We start from the raw sequence: 21,770 nt of genomic DNA, 5'->3' as shown, positions 1-21,770 counted from the left end.
AATTGCTCTGAACCCCATCTGACTCAGATTGAAATAAATGACTCTCATCTTGGAGAAAACCCATGTCTTGACAAGCTTCTGGGATTGACCTTCACTCCTGATCTGAAATGGAACACGTACATCAAATCCGTTGCCAAGGTGGCTGGAAAAATGGTGGGATCATTCTACCGTTCCAGTAGATATCTCACTGCCGATGTAATCCTCTATCTGTATAAGAGCCAAATACGTCCTTAAATGGAATACTGTTGCCACATCTGGACAGGAGCTGCTCGGCACACCCTATCCTGCCTTGATAAGACAAATTGTGTGACTTGCCGAAACCTAGTAGGTGAAGCCTTTTTCTCTTCCCTGCCACTTCTTTCCCACAGAAGAGACTTTATGAGCCTGTCTCTTCTGTATTGTTATTTTCATGGCAAGTGCTCGTCTGAGCTCCACTCTATGTTCTCTCCTTGCCAAACTTTCAAAACATGATTTACTTCATGGGAGTAGCATGTTCTTGTTCTGTCAGCCATGATTGGATAGAGATCTGAATATTGGACCTTTGACTTTCAGGTGAATATCACTTTTACAATTGATTTTTTCCAAGTACTCTAACCACTGCGCCACGCATCCTTGCAGACAATTCTTCTTATTGTTATTGTTTAATTATTACTGTATATATATATATATATATATATATATATATTACATGCAAGTCATCACTTATCAAGGCCCAGAAGCCACTCGGGGATAAGGTTTATTGCATGTACAGTAATCAATGGGATAGTATCGTAGTATTGGAGATTTGATAAAGTGTCTTACTTAAGGGGCCGGTTCATCAGGAATTTATTTATGTTGGACTTGAAGACATCCAAGTTGTAGTCAGGTGGGAAACAGGCAGACGGAAGAGAGTTCCACTGGCGTGCAGTTCTAAGAGAGAAGCTTTGTTCATGGAATCTACGTTTTGGCTTTGGAACAGTTAAAGAGTGGGGAAAATATATTATTTATTATTTGTAATTAAGGATTCTCATATTGTGTTAAATTCTCAAAAAACATTGCCAAGTTCGACAAGATACACCTGAAAAGAATCATGGTTACATTTGTTTCAAAACAAAACCCAAAAAACACTCGACTAACTACAATCACTATCAATAATTTCCCCCACTCTCTGTCTTTTCCTAAATCTAAACGCAGATTCAATGAACAAAGCTTTTTTCCTAGAACTACCCACCTGTGGAACACTGCTCCGCTAGCCTGCTGCCTGGTAAACTACAGTAGCCTTCAACTCGAATGTACAGAAGTTCTTGTTGAGCTGTCCCCTTAAATAATCAAATCCTACTCAATTTACACCATTAACAGTTACTACACTACCATCTTACATTCATTAAGTTTTAACCTTCAGGCTTTCATAATTAAAAAGAAAAAAATAGAATCTATCGAATTTTCAAAGTTTATTGTATATTTTAATGTAGAAGAGTTGTGCGACCAATTTAGTATGACAAACAAACTTACCTCCCTTGAATGAATGGTCTGCTCTATTTTTGAATGCATTTTTAAAGAATGCAATTGTGGATGATTTGTTGTTTAAAATATGTCTAGCATATCTTCTACTCAATCATTTGTCCTAATTTTTGGAATTCATACTAATTCTAACATGACATGCAAATATGTAATAATCTTTCCACCTGAAATGCGTTTATTTAAAAACAGGTGTCAGCAATCTATGGCACATGCCAAGCAAATTTTAATAGCATGCAAACACTTTTGTGATAAAGAGAATTTACTAATTCAACGTTTCTTTGTAAATAAGAGTAGTAGTTGAGGGGCAAAAATCAGAAGCTCACAGTATTAATACTGGAGTCCCTCAGGGGTCCATCCTGGGCCCAACTCTTTTCCTGATCTACATTAATGATCTTCCAAATCACATCCTTACATCATTTGTAGACATTTATGCTGATAACACTATCATTTATGGTAGCACATCTAAGACAGTAAACGACTAAGTTCTCTCTGATTCTCTCTCCTCTGATCTTGAGCATGTGGTACAATGGAAAAAGGAGTGGCTGGTTACTTTTAATGCATCTAAAACCAAGCTTCTATCTTTACATCATCAACATTCTGATCCACATTTGGCATCAATTAAAATGAATGGCTCTCGTCTTTAGGAGGCCTCAAGTTTTGACAAGCTTCTGGGTTTGACAATTACTCCTGATCTTAAATGGAACATGTACATCAAATCTGTTGCCAGGGCCGGTGGAAAAATGGTGGGATCTTTCTATCGATCCAGTAGATATCTCACTGCTGATGAAATTCTCTATCTATATAAGAGCCAGGTACGTCCAAGGATGGAATACTGTTGCCACATCTGGGCAGGAGCTGCTAGAAAGAACTTGCCCTGCCTTGATAGAGTTCAAAATAGACTTCGTAGCCTCGTAGGAGATGTCCTTTTCTCTTCCTTGCAACCTCTATCTCACAGAAGAGATGTTGCGAGCTTGTCTCTGATGTATCGTATGGAAAGTGTTCGACTGAGCTTCAGTCTATGGTCCCCCCTCGCCAAACTTTCACAAGAAACACTCGTCTAGCTGAAAACACTATCAATAATTCCCCCCACTCTTTATCTGTGCCTAAACCTAAACGTAGATTCCATGAACAAAGCTTCTTTCTTAGAACTGCATGCCTGTGGAATTGTCTTCCGTTTTCCTGCTTTCTGGCTGAGTATAATATGGTTGTCTTCAAGTCTAACGTAAATAAGTTCTTGATGAGCCATTCCATATAAGTTATCAAATTTACCGAATTTTCATTACTAATGATTACTATATTTTCCAATTTCTACTGTACACTCTTTAACCCTTATCCTTGAGTGGCTTCTTGGCCTTGATAATGTGGTGATGCCTGTGTAGAAAAAAAAAAAAAAAAAGGCACATCGGATTATTGTGATCAAGGTAAGTGCTAAGTCGAATCAGCATCAGAATCATTTTGTTTCAGTCACTATTAGGTAGATTATTCTAGATATAATATAAGAGCTAGGTCAATTTTATTTAAACTTAACCAGTGTTCGGAAATTTTAAAGTTTATAAATATACTCAAGTATGCCCTCACCCCCTGAAAAAGCTAGTGTAAAAAAAACATATGCCCCGCTTTTATTTTATTTATTTATTTTTTTTATACAGGAATCACCACTTATCAAGGCCCGGAGGCCATTCGAGGATAAGAGTTAATGGGTATACATCAGTCAATGTGATTATGGCATCGTAAACATAAGTAGTGGGAATTTTGTAAATTGGATTACTTAGGGGGACGGTTCCTCAAGAACTTGTTTATATTAGACTTGAAGACAGTCAGATTGTAATCAGCTGGAAAGCAGGCAAACGGAAGAGAGTTCCACAGGTGTGCAATTCTAAGAAAGAAGCTTTGTTCGTGGAATCTACATTTAGGTTTAGGCACAGATAAAGAGTGTGGGAAATTATTGATATTGGTTTTAGCTATACAAGAGTTTTTTGTGAAAGTTTGGCAAGGCAGGACCATAGATTGAAGCTCACCTGAGCACTTGCCATAATAATAATGATAAAGCAGAGACAAGCTCGCAACGTCTCTTCTGTGGGAAAGAAGTTGCAGGGAAGAGAAAAGGGCATCCCCCACTAAGCTACAAAGTCTATTTTGAACTCTGTCAAGGCAGGATAAGCTGCTTCTAGCAGCTCCTGCCCAGATGTGGCAGCAGTACTCCATCGTTGGCCGTACCTGGCTTTTATATAGGCAGAGAATTGCATACTGGAGCGGTAGAAGGGTCCTACCATTTGTACACATATTAATATCAAATCATAGCATTACGTCAGTAATTTAGTTTTCATGATATGAAATTTATTATCTAAAAAAGAAGAAAAATTATCAATTCCAGACATTTTATTTAGAGAAAAAAATTTCTTTCTGTCTTTATTTGCTATGGTGGCGATTGTCTAATTTGTTATTTGTTTTCCCATGTAAGCCTTTCCAATTTTATTTTAAATCATTTTTATCAGATGGGACTGGACAAAAATGCACATGTCATATCTTATTACTAGGGCTGTGACAACAAAATATTCTTTTCATTCTTTTGACTTCTAGGTATATATCCAACACACACTTAATTTTGTCTTTCAGTGTCAGCATAAAAACATTGAATTTTACAAGTGTAAGGAATAGCTGTAAGCAAGAGAATGATTCTTGATGCACAATCTTCGTGGAGTCTGTGCAAAAGTGTGAGGACAGCCTTAGTTACCCATATATTAATCTCAGGTCAATTCAAGTTCAAAATAGTATCACGTTCATTTTAAATAGACTCTAATGTTTACAGACGTTATTTATGAAATGTAATCAAACAAAGTAAATTAATTTACAAAACTATTTGTACGCGTGTGGCTTTGGTATAAAATGATCCAACAAAAATTGACTTGCTGTAAAATTTAATGAAAAACATTATTTAATATGCTGTAAAATTTAATGAAAACTATATTATTTATTATTTTTTAATGAAAACCATGTTATTTAATATTTTTTCATGAAAACCATGTTATTTAATATTTTTCAATGACAACCATATTATTTAATATTTTTTTAATGAAAATCATGTTATTTAATATTTTTTAATGAAAATCATGTTATTTAAAATTTTTTAATGAAAATCATGTTATTTAATATTTTTTTAATGAAAACCATATTATTGAATATTTTTTAATGACAACCATATTATTTAATATTTTTTAACGAAAACCATATTATTTAATATTTTTTAATGACAACCATATTATTTAATATTTTTTAATGAAAACCATATTATTGAATATTTTTTAATGACAACCATATTATTTAATATTTTTTAATGACAACCATATTATTTAATATTTTTTAATGACAACCATATTATTTAATATTTTTTAATGACAACCATATTATTTAATATTTTTTTAATAAGAACCATGTTATCACAGCCACAGCCCTACTTATTATATCTACAGAAACAAAACACAAGTATTAACTTTGACTATTTCTTTAATGGTTTTTGCATTGATTTTAGGCGTAGGCTAAATAGGCATTAAAAAGAAAGTGTGAGATTATAAAACATCAAAGATGATGGCGGTTGGAATTTTATTTAAACGGAGCAATCCTTCATGTAAAATAAAAAAGAAAGTAAATTTAAAAATTTTCGATTTTTCTGAAGTGGTGCCTCGACACTTCGATTTAAGTTGTCTCCCTTTTATTTATTTCACTAGATTCAGTAATGGCCGACAAAAACATTATGACTCTCTTAGTTGTAAAATTTGATTTAATTGAAAAAAAAATACAAAAAAAACTACTTGATCAAAGTTACATGATTTTTCGAATATTTCATTTTCACTCTGGGACTAGTACATCATACAGACATTTCTGTATTTTCTTTATTTTTAAGTGGCAATTTGAATTTGCACCTAAAAATATATTGTAAAATAAGTATCTTGACCTTTACTTGTATAAGACTATGTGTTGTTGATAATCTAAATAATTTGAAAACTTAAGTCGGTACGCAGTTTAAAAAAGAAGGTTGCCGACTCCTAGTTTAAAATATCATCAAACTAGACAGGCCCAAATATTTTTTATATATATGTGAATTGGATTTTCATCATTAGGGTAGCTTTTAATTGATTTAAAAACACGTTTAGAGCTAACATTAAAACATCAAGATATCAGAGTTATTTCCCTTGGCTAAATCTTGATTTTTTTTCTTTTTCATTTCGATCTAGAGTTTATTCACCAAAGATGGAATGTATTTTTCAAAATAGCTGACATTCCAATCATAAATAAATCTAATTTGGTCACTAAGAATTTTTTACATACCATTCTAAAAACATACATAATTTATGACGGATATGTGCAACCCCGCCTCCTGCCTCTAATTTTTATTATTGAATTTATACATATACACATATATGTGCGCACACACACACACACACACACTAGTGGCCTGGTAAGCCACGGGGAAGACAACTGAAGTAGAAAAACTGAAGTTAACCTGCAGGATACTATATACATACAAATGTAGGGAAATTTGGGCATGTTTTATTGGTTTAAAAATATAGGTTCTTATTAACTAATTGTCATAAAATTTTAACCATAGAATAGTATTATAATCTTCATAAAGCCTGGAATTTTTCATGTCGTTTCATCCTAAGATATGAACATTTCAGTATTCAATTTCGCTACCAGTATAGATATATCCATAAATATACCACCTTTTTTTGGCAATTTTATAAGTTCCAAATCTCAGCGACTATTGATCAGAATTTAACAAATGAAGGCCCGTTGGAAAGCTAATGACCTGAATTATGTAGTCGGCTATGTGACATTTGCTCTTAAGGTCGCACATTAAGGGGTCCTCCATCATTCAGAGCCTATTTTTGGCGCTTTTTACAGCCATAAAATGTTTCAATCATAGACATTTGTTTTCATAGTTTTGCATATGAATTACAAAATGTCTAATATTTTCCTAAAACCTCTGGCCTTGATGGAGTAGAGACTAAAACTTGCTGGTATGGTTTAAAATGATCTAAAATAATAAAAAGGGAAGACTTGATTCCAAATATTTCTCATATGTTATATCTCCCCTCTTTGGTTTTCATACATAAAGTAAATTTCGCAGTGTATAAGGATTATTTGATACTGGAGATATTCATAATCGTACCCTATTTTCAGTTGTTATATTTCTGTTCAACCATCAATATGAATGTAGATAAGCCCGTTCTAGTGCAGATATTCTAACTGTAATCTCTAAACGTATATACCATGCACTGGATAAGGTAGGGAAAGGGAGGGCAGTAGCCCTAGATATATCTAAGGCTTTTGATGTAAGGGAAGGAAGGGCAGTAGCCCTATATATATCCCAGGCTTTTGATGGTCTTCTTATGAAAATCGGATCCTATGGTCTTACTGGATGAATACTTTTAAATCCTCCTTAAATAAGAGAAGCGTCTAGGGTGTTCTCGATGGTCATACATCTAAACAATGTGATATAAATGCAGGTGTACCTCAGGGGTCGATCCTTGGACCTGTATTATTCCTGATATTCATAAATCACCTCCCTGATAAAATAGTCGCTGAGATGGATATATGCTGATAACACCACACTCTATAACAAGGGGAAAACGCATGAACACATATCCAAGGCAATGGTGGAAACCATTGAGGAAGACCTCCAGTCTGTAGTGGAATGGTGGCATAAATGAATGGTAACGTTCAATGCTGCAAGACTAAACTCATTTCTTTTAACAATTACAAGAAACCGTCTCAACCAACAATAGCTGTGGCTAAACATACATTACCTGAAAGTACTTCTTTCAAACTCCTCAGCTTAATGTTCACAAGGAACATGAGTTAGAGCAGATACATCAAGAGCATTGCCAAGGCTGCTGCAAAGAAGGTGGGCTCTCTCTCTCTCTCTCTATCGTGCTAGAAAGTTACTTACGTCTGAAAGTATCTATCTCTATAAGGCCATCATTCTCTTATGTATGGAGTATTGTTGTCACATTTGGACTGGTGCATCTGCTACTAGTCTTTCACTCCTGGACAGGGTTTAGAAGAGAGTCGCCAACCTAATAGGTCCTGAACTGTCATCTAAGTTTCAACCTCTATCCCATCGACGAACTGTTGCATCCGTCTGCCTGTTTTACAAGTATTTTAATTGTAGGTGCTCCAATGAACTACAAGCCTTTGTACCCCCTCGATGTAAGTACCCCCGACAAACCTGACAAGCAGCAAAGTCCCACCCCTACACAGTGGAGATCCCTAGATGTAAGAAAGCCTTATGCTCTAATAGTTTCATTTCCAAAACTGCTAGATTTTGGAATTCCTTTCCAGGTTCCTGCTTTCCCAACTGTACTGATATGCAGAAGTTCAAGTGTAATTTTTTTTTTTTTTACATAGGCGTCACCACTTATCAAGGCCGATCGGCCACTCAAGGATAAGGGTTAAAGAGTGTAGAGTAGTCAAAAGGACAATATAGTAATCAATAGTAATGGTAAATTTGTTAACTTAAGTGGAACGGCTCATCAGAAACTTGTTCACGTTTGACTTGAAAGTTTGGCGAGGGGGGACCATAGACTGAAGCTCAGTCGAACACTTTCCATGAAAATAACGATAAAGCAGAGACAAACTCGCAACATCTCTTCTGTGAGATAGAGGTTGCAGGGAAGAGAAAAGAACATCTCCCACCAGGCCACGAAGTCTATTTTGAACTCTATCAAGGCAGGACAAGTCTTTTCTAGCAGCTCCTGCCCATATGTGGCAACAGTATTCCATCCTTGGACGTACCTGGCTCTTATATAGATAGAGAATTGCATCAGCAGTGAGATATCTACTGGATCGATAGAAGGATCCGACCATTTTTCCAGCGGCCCCGGCAACAGCTTTGATGTACGTATTCCATTTAAGATCAGGAATAAAGGTCAAGCCCAGAAGCCTGTCAAAACTTGAGGCCTCCCCAAGACGAGAGCCATACATTTTAATTGATGCCAGATGGGGATGTGAACAGACATCGTGCTGCTCAACTTCCTGTATAGTATGTCTGCAACTTATATATTTAATAGTAGCTCCCGACATCAAAGTGGCACTGTTTCTTGTTTGGGGTGAAAATGTAATTAAAAAAAAAAAGAAAGGAGATATGACATATGAGAAATATTTGGAATCGAGTATCCTCTTGCTGTTGTTGCAGATCATTTGAAACCATAGTAGCAGGTTTTAGACTCCCTTCCATCAAGGCCAGAGGTCTTGAGAAAATATATATACAAGGAGGGTGCGAATCATTTTTAACCCTATTTTTTTTTTATTAAGTACTAAACAAGACATTTTGCCACTGATATATATAGAACTACTTTGATAAAAAAAATTTTTTATTGGTTCTTATTAATTTTTTTTTTTTTTTTTTTTTTTGCAGGCGAATAAGTGGTGCAACCGAGGTTTGGATCTATTAGCTAATCAACAAATCGAGAAATTTCAAACTCAGGGCGGAGCTGATAAAGCAAGCCATGAAATTAGAGATTTTTTACAAAAAGCCCACAGTCTCAACCTAAGCAATCCCAGAGAATTTCGAAATTTATTTGAAGGCATCATGAACTCTGACGTGAAAGTAAGTTTTAAATTTTGAAAGAAAAAAAAAAGAAATTCTATTTTTATTTAATGGATGAAATTAAATTCATGTCATCTGCGTGCATGTTATCTTTCATGCAGTTTGTCATAATTGATTTTTTTCTAAAACATTATTCAATAATATTCCTTGCTTTTCAGCATCTTAAGCCTATCATTTCCATATAAAAATGATGATAAAAATATTTTTTTTAAATTTAAAAAATCTTTTTAAAATAAGTTTACTTTTAAAGAAAGTTAGCATTTGTTATTGGCTAATCGAAATACAACTTCTCCATTGTTGGTTATTCGAAATAACAACTTTTTATTGGCTAATTGAAGTTTTTATTTTAATTAAGCATATTTCCATATTTTCTGGTAAATAAATTCTCCCATTCTTGTCTCAAAATTTCAGAAACACCATAAAATCATTTTTTATTAAATTAAAAAAACTTTTTTTTTTAAAAAAACATAAATATTTGTCATTGGCTAATTGAAAACAACTTGTTCATTGTTGGCTATTCGAAAGATCAACAACTTTTTAATTGGCTAATGGAATTTCAGATTTTGTTGCTATCGGCTACATAACTAGCGTCCCAAATTATTAATTTTAAAATGTCTTTTTGTTAATAGCAGTTATCTCCCTTAGATAATCCGCCTCTAAAACAGCAGCGCAATATGAAGTTTGAAAAAAAAAAATGCATCTAAAGAGCGTCAAAGGTTACATTAGGCCAAACATGAAAATAAGCAAGCAAGACAAGAATAGTCCAAATAATAGAAACTTATCAATCTTTATCCCAAAACTTCCAAAGCATAATGTTCTCTTGATGTTTTATGCTTTTTTTACTTGTAATCACAACCCCATAATTAACAACAATATCATCTTGTTCTTTAATCGAAAGAAACTGAGCAATGTAATTTTAAACAGGAATTCTCATCCATGGCTAAACTCAGTTTTCTTTAAAACATCATTGTGTTTTACTACCGTCATTAGGAAACTTTAATTTTGCTAAATTCGACAAAGATTTTCAGTTTTCAGAAAAGATTTACCTCCCTTTTGTTACGATTCGAATTTTCATTTTTTTTTTTTTTTTTTGCAAAACTCAATTTTCACTAATTGTCTTCAAAAAACTATTTTCATTAATAATTAATTTTCTACCTTATCGTTTTTCATAATTTTTGGATATGTTCATTATTGCAACATGGCAATTCAGTAGATACCATAAGTTTCACTTGAAATTCAAAAATTTAATATTTTAATTTTACTCCAGTAACGAAGAAGAACCTAATTTATTTGGGGGTAACCTATTTCTGCTTCAGTTGTGATCTATTTGCGTTAAAATAAAAAATAAAAGCAGTTATAAGCCATTAAATTTCGCATAGATACCAATTACGAGTAATGTAGCCATTTCGTTTATGGCACTAACTTAACAATAATAGCTACTTTAGTCAAAATCGATATATACACAAAATTTAATGCCTTATCACTTTAGAGAGTGGAACGATAAAGTTGTTGTCCCAAAGAAAACAACACTACAGCTTTATTTTAAAACTTCTATTGAAAAAAATCAATTCAAGCAACTTGATTATGTAATAGAGCTGACATCTATTCAATGTAACTGCCCTCAATCTCAATCACCACCTTAATACGGGTCTGGAACTGGGAGCATACCTCTTCCACACACGTCGGTGGGAGCTCGGCGAATACTCGGCAGATATCGATGATCAAGCTGGCTTTCGTGTTGTCAGAGGTCATGTTGGTGATGTTTTCAACATATGACCAAACGAAGTAGTTCAGTGAGTTCAAGGAGGGGGTGCCGGTGAGAGAAGGGTACAAAGTCGTAAGACACCTTCTGAAGCCAAGCATGGGTGTTTGGATGTGTGGTCTGACGCTGAGTCCTGCTGCCACACCCAGATTCTTCCAGCGGCCACCTAATTTCACCAGGGGATCACCATACACTTCAGGACATCAAGGTACACTGTGGTGTTGACTTTCCAGCTGACTTTGAAGATGTGAGGTGGCATGATGTGGCCATCACTTGAAACCACACTAAAACAATAACCCTGGCCGGAAACTTTGTTTTCATCACTCTGGACACGCCCCTGTTATTCATGGCAATCCAGCAATGCATTTTGGAGGTGTTGGCAATGGTCCTGTTGTCATAACTTGGATCGGTAGAGAGCATGAATTGTACAGCGGTGCATCTCTGATCTCGCTCATTGAACATTGTGTCACTTTCAGACATGATAGAAGGCTCCTATCGCTCTTGGGATTTGTGCACAACTGGCAAACAAAAAAAAGAAAACCAATTTTCATCAAACGGAAATGGAATAATGCTGTCTTTTCTTGGGTGACAATTTTCTCGTTCCACGTTGTATTATTGTTTTCTTTTAACACAAATAGGTCACCAATAAATGAGGAAACCTTAAACCAAAATAATTTGTTTTTAACTAATTTCCTAATGTTATTTCTTTATAAAATTATTTGGTTCTTTTTTAAAATTCAACCTAATTTTTAAAAAATTTTTATGATGTATGTATCCATCTCAGAAGGAAGATTTCATATTCCAAAAATGATGCGAATTCATCAAGTAGTTTTATTTTTAACTAAGAAAAACAAATTTTATGAGTAAGCTAAAAGGGACTGCCTCATACCGTATGATTTGGGGAAATAAATTGCACACTATAAAAACCTAACAAATAAAAAAGGTGTAAATTCTAACACTCCTAACGTGTGTTGATATGTTTGTGTCTAACTTTATATGATTTGCATGTTATTTTAATAAATCATCACTAAAAAATAAAAATATGCGCCAGAATGCATTTTGGTTTCTTTTGGAGATAATTCTTCTCAATTGTTAAAAAAAAAAGTTATTACTTTGTGGCCTGTTGAATAGAAAGTCATTTTTGGCTTGAACTCTCACACGCGTGTGTGTGCATATATATATATATATATATATATATATATATATATATATATATATATATATATACTTCAGAATAGTGTAAAGCAATGGAAATCCAGTGATTACTGGTCTTACAAAATACTATTGGCTGTAATATTTTATAAAGACAATAGGTTCAGGAGATAAACTTTTGGAATTGTATTCTTTGTCTTGCATTTAATAAAAATTCTAGATTTGAAACTTAACCATTTCACGTCATAGAATTTAAATTACTAATTTATGACTATATATATAATATAAAGCTGAATGTGTGTGGTCATGAATAGGCTCCTATATGGTTGACTATTTTAAGAAAACTGATCACATATAATGATTGAAGATGTATCGAGACACAGGAATAGGTATGTTTGATCTAGCAGAACGGTGGTTCATTAAAATTATGGGGTCTGCATTCACGCCTGGTCCACAAAGTATGGAAATAAAAAATGAAAAAATAAAAAAAAATAAAAAGACGTTTACAAGTGTTTTTGATATAGATGTACATAATAATGCTTTGATAGGTATGTTTTAACTTAAATAGGGATGGTATGATAAAATTGTGGGGTCTGCGTTCGCGCCTGGCCTCCATAGAATGGAAATAGGCACAAACATTAATAAAGACTTTTCATATCTATCTGCGTAAGTATACTTTGATAATTATGTTTCAGTTTGAAGAAATATGGTATAATAAAATTATGGGGTGTTCGTTCGCGCCTGACCTCCATAAAATGGAAATATGTCACAAAGTTTAACAAGGTTTTTCAATATAGATCCACAGAATATTGTGATAAGTGTTTCATTGTGAACAGGTATGGTATAATAAATTATGGGGTTTATCTATTTTATTTCTACTTCCATCATATTTTGCTTTGGTTTTGATACCCCCAAATTCAACCCAAATTTACAACCCTTCCTTTTCATAACCTATCATACTTTAATAAATCAGAGTCCATTTTCTGTAGGTTGTTTTTGAACCCAGTCAATGACGGGTACTTTTGCTAGTATATATATATATATATATATATATATATATATATATACACACAGAGTTAAAAGTATTCAGGTGATTAAACACATGAATTAAAATGAGGTTTAGAGTGCTCAATAAAAAAGAGCAAAATATAATATTTTTTATTTATATAGGCAAATATTACATAGTTGCTACACTGAACATGATAATGCTTCGGAGCAATTGGTTTATTAAAGAACCAAAAGTTCCCCGTCAGGCGACAGAAATAAAGTTTATTCACTATTCAAAGCATCTGGTTCTTAAATCTGAATAATTTATTTAAGAACCAGATGCTTCGAATAGTTAAATAAACTTTATTTCTGTTGCCTGACGAGGAACTTTTGTTTTTTTAATAAACCAATTGCTCTGAAACTCTGTTCAGTGTAGCAACTACGTAATATTTGTCTATATAAATAAAAATATAATATATATATAGTGAATGAATGACAAAAGTCTATAATCCAAAATTCATATTGTTGATCATCTTACAATTTATTCCTTTAATTCAGTTGACATTTACAATTCTTGATAGTATCTGTTTCATAGCACAAAATCAATCACTTAATTATTATATCAATTAGTGAATCTATTTTGCCCTTAACTCATCAGAAGAAATAGCAACAATCAATCCATCAAAAAGAAATAAAGTGTGTTTTGACATGATTAAAATCCGAAAATTTGAAGAAAAACTTTTACCATACCAATGAATGTATTGATGATGATACGTACAGATTTTAGAAAGGCAAACCACTGCTAGATACATCTGCCTTACTTAAAAATGCTAGGTTTATTTTGGTGTCTTTAGTTAAAAACCTACCACCCAATAATTTTACTGATGAAGAGATCTTGTTTTCAAAAACTATATGATAAAATTATTGTTCAAGACTCACTGTCTATCACAACAAAAACATCGTTTCCGAAACGATCGTACAATTTATTGATTTTGTTTGTTCTTCCTTATGAAACCAATTTTTAATTTTTAATTTTAATTATAAATTATCAATCATCTTACTTAATATTAAAATAGCTCTAGCACATATATGCCTATCGAGCTTATTGTATATCTACATTACAACGAGCACTGTTTTTTTTTATTTGTATTAATGAATTTACTAATACATTAAAATATCCTCTGCTCTTTACACTGTTGTCCTAATCCCCTATATATATACATATATATAACTACTTAATTTACTCACATAAAATCAGTATACGAAAATATAGATTTATGCGTAAACTTTAAGTATTTACTTCAAAAGTGCTCAATATTTATTTTAATTGTATTAATGAATTTACTAATACATTAAAATATATTCTGCTCTTTACACTGTTGTTCTAATCCCCAAAGTATATATATAAATATATATACGTATATACATATATATATACACATACAAATATATATATATATATACATATAAATGCATATATATATATACATATATATATATACATATAAATATATACATATACACACACACACACACACACACATATATATATATATATATATATATATATATATATATATATATATATATATATACACATGTATATATAATGGACTCTCCCGTCGTGTTCGATGCATGGGGGCCAAAAATATATATATATATATACATATATATATATATATAAATATATATGTATATACATATATATATATAAATATATATGTATATACATATATATATATAAATATATATGTATATACATATATATATATAAATATATATGTATATACATATATATATATAAATACATATATATACATATACATGTATATATATACATATATATATACATATACATATATATACATATATATACATATATATATGTATATACATATATGTATATACATATATATATACATATATGTATATACATATATATATATATATATATATACATATATGTGTACATATATGTATATACATATATATATATACATATATGTATATACATATATGTATATACATATACGTATATATATATACATATATATATATAGATATATACATATATATGTATATGTATACATATATATACATATATATAGATATATATGCATATATATAGATATATACATATATATATACATATATACAAATATATACATATATGCAAACATATATATATATATATATATATATATACAAGCAAACTGTTAATAAAATAAAACATGTTAAAAAACACTTTGAAATGAGTTAAAAACATATTTAATCTGAAAAAGAAACACTAGATGAGTGGATAGTCCTTAATCTGCGGAGTTCGAAGAAATACTTTCCTTCTCATCAGAGGGTAGGAGTTAGCAAAATGCGGGATCGGATTTTGCATGCAAAAGTATTTGATGAAACAACAAGTAAGTCAAAGATCTTACTTGAAAACAAAAAAAGTGAAGCAGAGGGAATATGGTGAAGAAAAAGGTGATTACACATGAATGGACAGCCTGGTGGAAGATAAATAATCCGGTGATGGTAAAATCCAAATATATAACTCTAAGAAAGTTAATTAAATTTCCACTAGCACAAGTAAAATCCAAGGAAATCTCTTAATTGGAAGAAGATGGTCCATAATAATCCAAAGGCAGAAATCAATGGAAAAATTCACAAAAATATGTACAAAGAAAAAAAAGGAAAAAAATTCCAATAATATTAATAAAAGAAAAATAAGATATGCTTTTCACTCTACTGCCGAGATATAAATATAAATAAAAAAGGTCAAGGAAGAAAAAGAGGAGAAAAAAATGGTGATAGAGTTAAATATAAAATAGAGAAACAAATGTCAAAATGACCCAGACAGGAAATGTTAAAGGCGCGAAAAATATATATAGGGCAAAATAATATAGGTCAACTGAAATGTACAGGTCATCACTTAAAAAAAAAAAAAAGGTCAGGAAGAGGTGTTAGAAGACACTAAATGGAAAATAAATAAATCAATAAATAAATAAAAAATAAAATATAAAATAAAAAAATAAAAATTATAAGCTCTATCTCCTGTTTGGTTTTATCGGGCTTTTTCATCTGGCTGAGATAACTTTATAAATATTAATTCTTTAATATTTATAATATACTTTAATTTTACCATCTTGGTCATTTTGGTAAATTTAATTGTAATTTTTTATTTTATTTTTTATATATATATATATATATATATATATATATATATATATATATATATATGATAGTAGTTCAGACTAAGAATGTATTCGTATGATAAAGATCCAGAGAATTTCCACTGGCACTACATCATACAGATTTTTTTTTTTTTTTTTTTTAATATCGGAGGAATTCTAGACAAGAACAAAATTTTTTATTTTCTATGCTTGCAATCTTTAATGGCGGGTTTATTTATTCTTTCCTTGCAGGCGATCGTGCAGGATTTACTGAAGCGGATGGACGAAGTGCAAGGAATGTGCGAGAAACGATTGGGCAGTTTACAGAAGGTAACTAACAGTAAGACCCGGCCCATCCAGTTAGTCCAACCGAAGCAGATGAAACAATCTGTAACATCAAGCAACGGCAGCAGTCAGGGTAGCAGTAAGCGTACGGGGTCACCGCAACCATGCAAAAATGGTTCTACTCCCACCACTCCCTCTTCGTCGGGAACTTCATCTCACAACATGGTGGGGGATGCAAAGAGCGTTAGACAGAAGGCCTCGCCCGGAATAGAGATGTCAGCCAGGGTAGGAGAGATGGTTCAGTCGTGACCATCAGACAGTTTTCTGTTTAAATCCCCCCAATCACTCCTAACCCAACAATTGCGTCTGCGCCTGAAATATTTGCTTACGTTGTTCCCGCCACTTCTTTCAGTATGAGAAACAAAAAGTTCCTGCCCCATATTCCGTCCATTTACCTTTTTTTTTTTTTTTGTGCGCTTCCTGCCCAAAAGTTTCTGCTATATCCGTTTTCAGTTAACTCAAAAAATTCAATGCACAAAGTTAAAACGCCGGAAGTGGACTTGGTTCAGTTAAAATATGGAAAGGAAGTCACTAAACATAAAACGAAATATGAAACCATATAGAAATAATTTATTTCAAAAAAATTATTTTAGTTTTTACATTCCTTGTGCTATCATGAAACAATAAAAAAAGTGATAGTAAACTTTGATTTTGGTTTCGTAATTCAATCTTGTTTATGATCCATTACTTATAACAAAATTATGTGATAAAGTTTGTGAAAGACATACATACGTACATACATACATACATTTAAACAGACATGTGAGACTTATATTATACATTATTTATGACAAAATCATGTGATAAAATTTGTGAAAGACATTCTATCTAAGAACCAAAAAATATGTATTAAAGAAAACTTTATTTACAGAAATGTAAAAAAAAAATAATAATTTCTTTAATTATTTCCGTATGGATATGTTTCAAATATTAAAAAAAATATTTACAGAAATGTAAACTATGAAAGTTTAAATTACTATTTTGAAATAAAACATTACCACATGAATATATTTTAAATATAAAAAGAAATTTATGAAGTGTAAAAAATAAAAGTTCATTATTATTTTTGTTTGGAGGGGGGGGTTAATAATAAAACAAGAAATGTTTCCATATGGTTTCATATTTCGTTTCATGCTTAGTAACTTCCGTTCCATATTTAGCTAAACTGAGTCCATTTCTGGTGTCTTAACTTTGTGTACTGAATTTTTGGACTTGACTCCATTTTTTATTTGCATTTCCTGTCTAGAAGTTTTGTGTCTCCATCTTTGCTCAAAGTGCTTATCCCCTCATATTCTCAATTTCGTATTTTTTTTGTTTTTTTTTTTAACTTTCATCTCGAGTCATAAGCATTTAATTTTAAAATTTTTGGATATATATATTTTTTTAAATCAAAAAAACTTTCAAAAAGTATAAATATAATTTAAAAAAAAATGATGAAACTATTTTTGGTCCTTCTTTCGCTGGGGGTTCATATCTATCCATATACAGCATAATCATGTTGACACACCAGTTCTCATTAGGTCACTGAAGCTAAGCAACATTAAGTCTGGTTAGTACCAGACAGGTTACCATTTGGGAATACCACGCACTGCATGTAGGAGAACATCGACACCTCTCTGCAAGAGATGCAAAACGATAATGTTGTCATCTCCCCTGGTGGGGATATACATGCGACTGAGTGTTGCGTATTGAGACTGCGCATACACCCACGCACACATATACATGCACACATGCAGGACGGTCTAAAGCTAAAAATACTGAGTAATGAGGTAAAGCTGTCAAAGGTGACGTCGCCGGAGGTGAATAAATCAATTGCTTGACCTCACAGCTGTCAGGGTTGAAACACCTGCTAGAGAACAGGTCAATATAAGCAGGTGAGGCAGAAGAGAATGGAGTCAGTCAAAAAAGTGATAGAAGCCACGAGTCACTGCTGAATTCACCATCTCCTTCTCTCCCCTACGTCTACTGCTTGAAGTGTGCACACAAAGCAAATAATAAAAAAATAATTTTATATTTTTCTAACAAACGAATTTGTGTTGTGAGTTTTTCTTGGCTGATCAGACACTACTATTGTTTAACTCAGCTCTATCACATGAGAACCACTTATGGATTTCATGCTCTCATGAAACTTCCTCCTATGGAGGAAGCTGGTTCAACCTGCCTAGAGGGTGTGCCGCTTTGGTACAGTAAGGTAAATATTTCTAATTGTGATTCAATGGACTATCCAAAAATGTAAAAACTATATATAATTATATCTGTTAATTCGGCATATTTTTTTTTACCAATAAATCAAAATATAGGAAGATTTGTTTTTAATCAAAAAAAGGCATTGCCCTTACAGGCTAATGCAAATAAAGATGTGTGTATGTGAGGGAGAGGGAGAACATGTAGCGCTCAATCTTCATTTTAAATTTTTGATTACATGGGAAAACAAGTGCGCTTAAGGTTCATTTGGAATTGTTTTGGGCAGTGTTTGGATATAGGAGAAAAAAGGCAATGTCAGAGTGCATACATTCAAAGGATGGGTGTTTTTTTTTTTGTTCTTTTTAATAATAACAAAACTTCCTCTGGAAAAAAAAAAATTATAGTGCTAAAATATAATGTTGAAAAAAATATCTTCCCTAAAAAATAAAAAAGAAAAAAGTCGATTTATTTAATGGTTTAAATAAAAAAACTTATTCCTATCACAAAGTAAAAGGAGGTATTGACTCTAATCCTAAATCAAGAATAAAATTAAAAAGTTAATGCCAGTACTAATTGACTGTTTGGTGACTGCTCAAGCATTTCTGATCGGTTCCTTAAATCACACTCAGAAATATTCAGGCTGATAAGGAATCAGTTTTAGAAGTACATTATATTTTTATTAATTTTTTTTCTTTTTAAATACCCCAAGGCTAGGGAAATTGACATTATTTTTGACCACAAATTTTTATTGAATTTATTTTTCTAATCAATTATTTAAAAAAACAAAAAAAACAATAGTGTTCAAGAAGCTGGAAGTAATTAAAATAAAAAAAGGATTATACACAACTGGTGTATTGGCCCTAATATCAAATAATAATAAGTGTTAATTATCAGCTGAAAGTTATATGGAAATTTGTCCTCTCAGAACAGATCAAAAAAAACTTTTTAGAGCTGTAGTGGAGAGCTTTATGGTTCATCAGCATGGACTCTCAGTAAAAAAAAAAAAACAAACTTGAAAGTAAGTTAGATGGAATTTATACTAGAATTAAACTTAAACTGGAAAACACATCTAACCATTAGCCATCTGTATAGTCAGTTACCCAGAGAAAGAAGACACGATATGCCAGACGTTGCTACAGAAGATAAGATGAGGTCCCCAGTGATGTTATACTGTGTGATCCTAAATATGGAATCACTAAAGTAGGAAGACTTGTCAAGACGTACACAACAGAAGATCTTGGCTTACAATTTGAAGATCTTCCTAACCATGGAGGATAGAAACCTGTGGAGGGAAAGAGTTAATTTGGTCCAAGCAACCCAATCGATATGATACAATAGATTCACCCTTATTAATACAATATATATTATATACTTTTTATTTTTTATTTTACTTATATTTTATACTTATATTGGGTTCTTATTTGTGTCAGCATGGTCAGATGGAAATTTGTATTGTATGATATTTCGGGAAACGACCTTCATCAAAAACATTGTTAGCCTTATCAGTCTTCATATGGATGTTTTAATTGTTACCATTTCTATAAAGCCACCATTTGCCAATGCATGAAGTCTGTGCAGTTCTAGGAGGTCCACCCTTCCAGGCTTTGTCTTCTCTCTTTGAAAAGGGATTTTTGGTAGATTTCTAAAGAGAGACTCCATCCAAAAATACTTACTCTGTCCTTCCGTTTTGGCCGTGCCTACTAACATGATAGAAATATAAGGGAGACAACTCCATTTTATTTTGTACAATTCCTGACAAAAAGGCAAGTTTCATTAAACTGAAACATTTATAATGAGAATAAGACTTTTTTTTTACATTTTAAATAGTTTTTTTTACTAAATTTGATCAAAGTGGCTTTAATTATACTTTAAAAAATAAATAAAAAGCAATACTAACCATGATGTCCTTTAAAAAAAAAAACTAATGATGCACTCAGTGACAATACTGAATTTATTTGTTAAAAAAATATAAAAATCACTTCGCTTGAGTCAGTGCTTGATTTTAATAAGATAAATGTTTTGAACATTAATTTTTATCTTATTCTCCCACACGGCTAACTCCGGATATTTCTGCTAATATCTTTTTATGGAGTTTTGCTATTTATTGCACTGACAGTGAAATTAAAACGTAAAATTTATATTCAAAGAAAACATACAATTATCAAGTGTATGCAAGCAACATTCAGAGATAAACTAATTTCCATATTACTTCAAAAAAGGACATCTCATTAATACACTATTTATTTTTATTGTTTTCTAATGCAATGATTGTTTTCGTTTCATTATTACACATAGCATATTTTTTATATAACCTGATTGAGCAGTGCTTAATGGATATTATTTTGCAGAAAAGTTTTATAAATTTGCAGCAGAATTGTGATTTAATCATAAATATTTTATAGAGTTAAACAGAATTGCAGAACTATAGTTTTCTAATACACTGATCATGTGTATGCAATCGACATACTCATGTTAAATTAATTTGCATATTACTTTGCAAAACGACATTTCATTAATTTACTATTTGCTTACTAATAGAATGATTTTTTTTTTATTTTATTATTATATGTAGTTCTATTTGTGCATATTATTTTATACTGTGGGTAGAATGTAACCATTTTGTTTAAAAAAAGAAAGACTCTTTCTAGTCAATACAATATTTGGTTTTCTCATTAGCAGATCTCACTTGTTATAAATAGAAATAAATGTGTGTGTGTGTATTTATAAATAAAAAATCTGGCCAGAGATAGGTTAGCTTGGAAGTCAATTTCAAAAAGCCGTCCAACACATGTCAGTATCTAAAACAAACGTTGCACCAAAAAAAAAAATGATGATGATGATGATTATTTATGTAAGAAAATATCTTGAGGATAGTTAATTGGATATTAAACTTACATTAAAAAACTTAACTTCCTACTCAACTAGCTACAACCACTATCAACAATTTCTATCTGTGCCTAAACTTAAACGCAGATTCCATGAACAAAGCTTCTTTCCTAGAACTGCTCACCTGTGGGACACTGTTTCACTGGCCTACTTTCCAGCTGATTACAATATGGTAGTCGTC

At 31.9% G+C, this 21,770-nt stretch overlaps 1 protein-coding gene across 25 annotated transcripts in view; it reads left to right on the top strand.

Annotated features, from left to right (window-relative positions):
* Nucleotides 1–21,770, top strand: part of LOC145263096 (guanine nucleotide exchange factor DBS-like) — an 810,829-nt gene that overhangs the window by 512,623 nt on the left and 276,436 nt on the right. For 15 of the 25 annotated variants that reach the window (XM_080120019.1, XM_080120020.1, XM_080120008.1 and 12 more), the window contains 2 exons: nt 8,918–9,109; nt 16,427–16,744. In XM_080120019.1, the coding sequence (XP_079976145.1) occupies nt 8,918–9,109; nt 16,427–16,744 (510 nt within the window). The remainder of the gene's footprint in view (nt 1–8,917; nt 9,110–16,426; nt 16,745–21,770) is intronic. The other 10 variants (XM_080120018.1, XM_080120015.1, XM_080120012.1 and 7 more) reach the window with 1 other exon arrangement.

The sequence above is a fragment of the Euprymna scolopes genome, chromosome 38 (genome assembly GCF_053919585.1).
Source record: "Euprymna scolopes isolate OS-2025 chromosome 38, ASM5391958v1, whole genome shotgun sequence".
Taxonomy (NCBI): domain Eukaryota; kingdom Metazoa; phylum Mollusca; class Cephalopoda; order Sepiida; family Sepiolidae; genus Euprymna; species Euprymna scolopes.
This window is presented reverse-complemented; position numbering and strand designations above follow the sequence as displayed.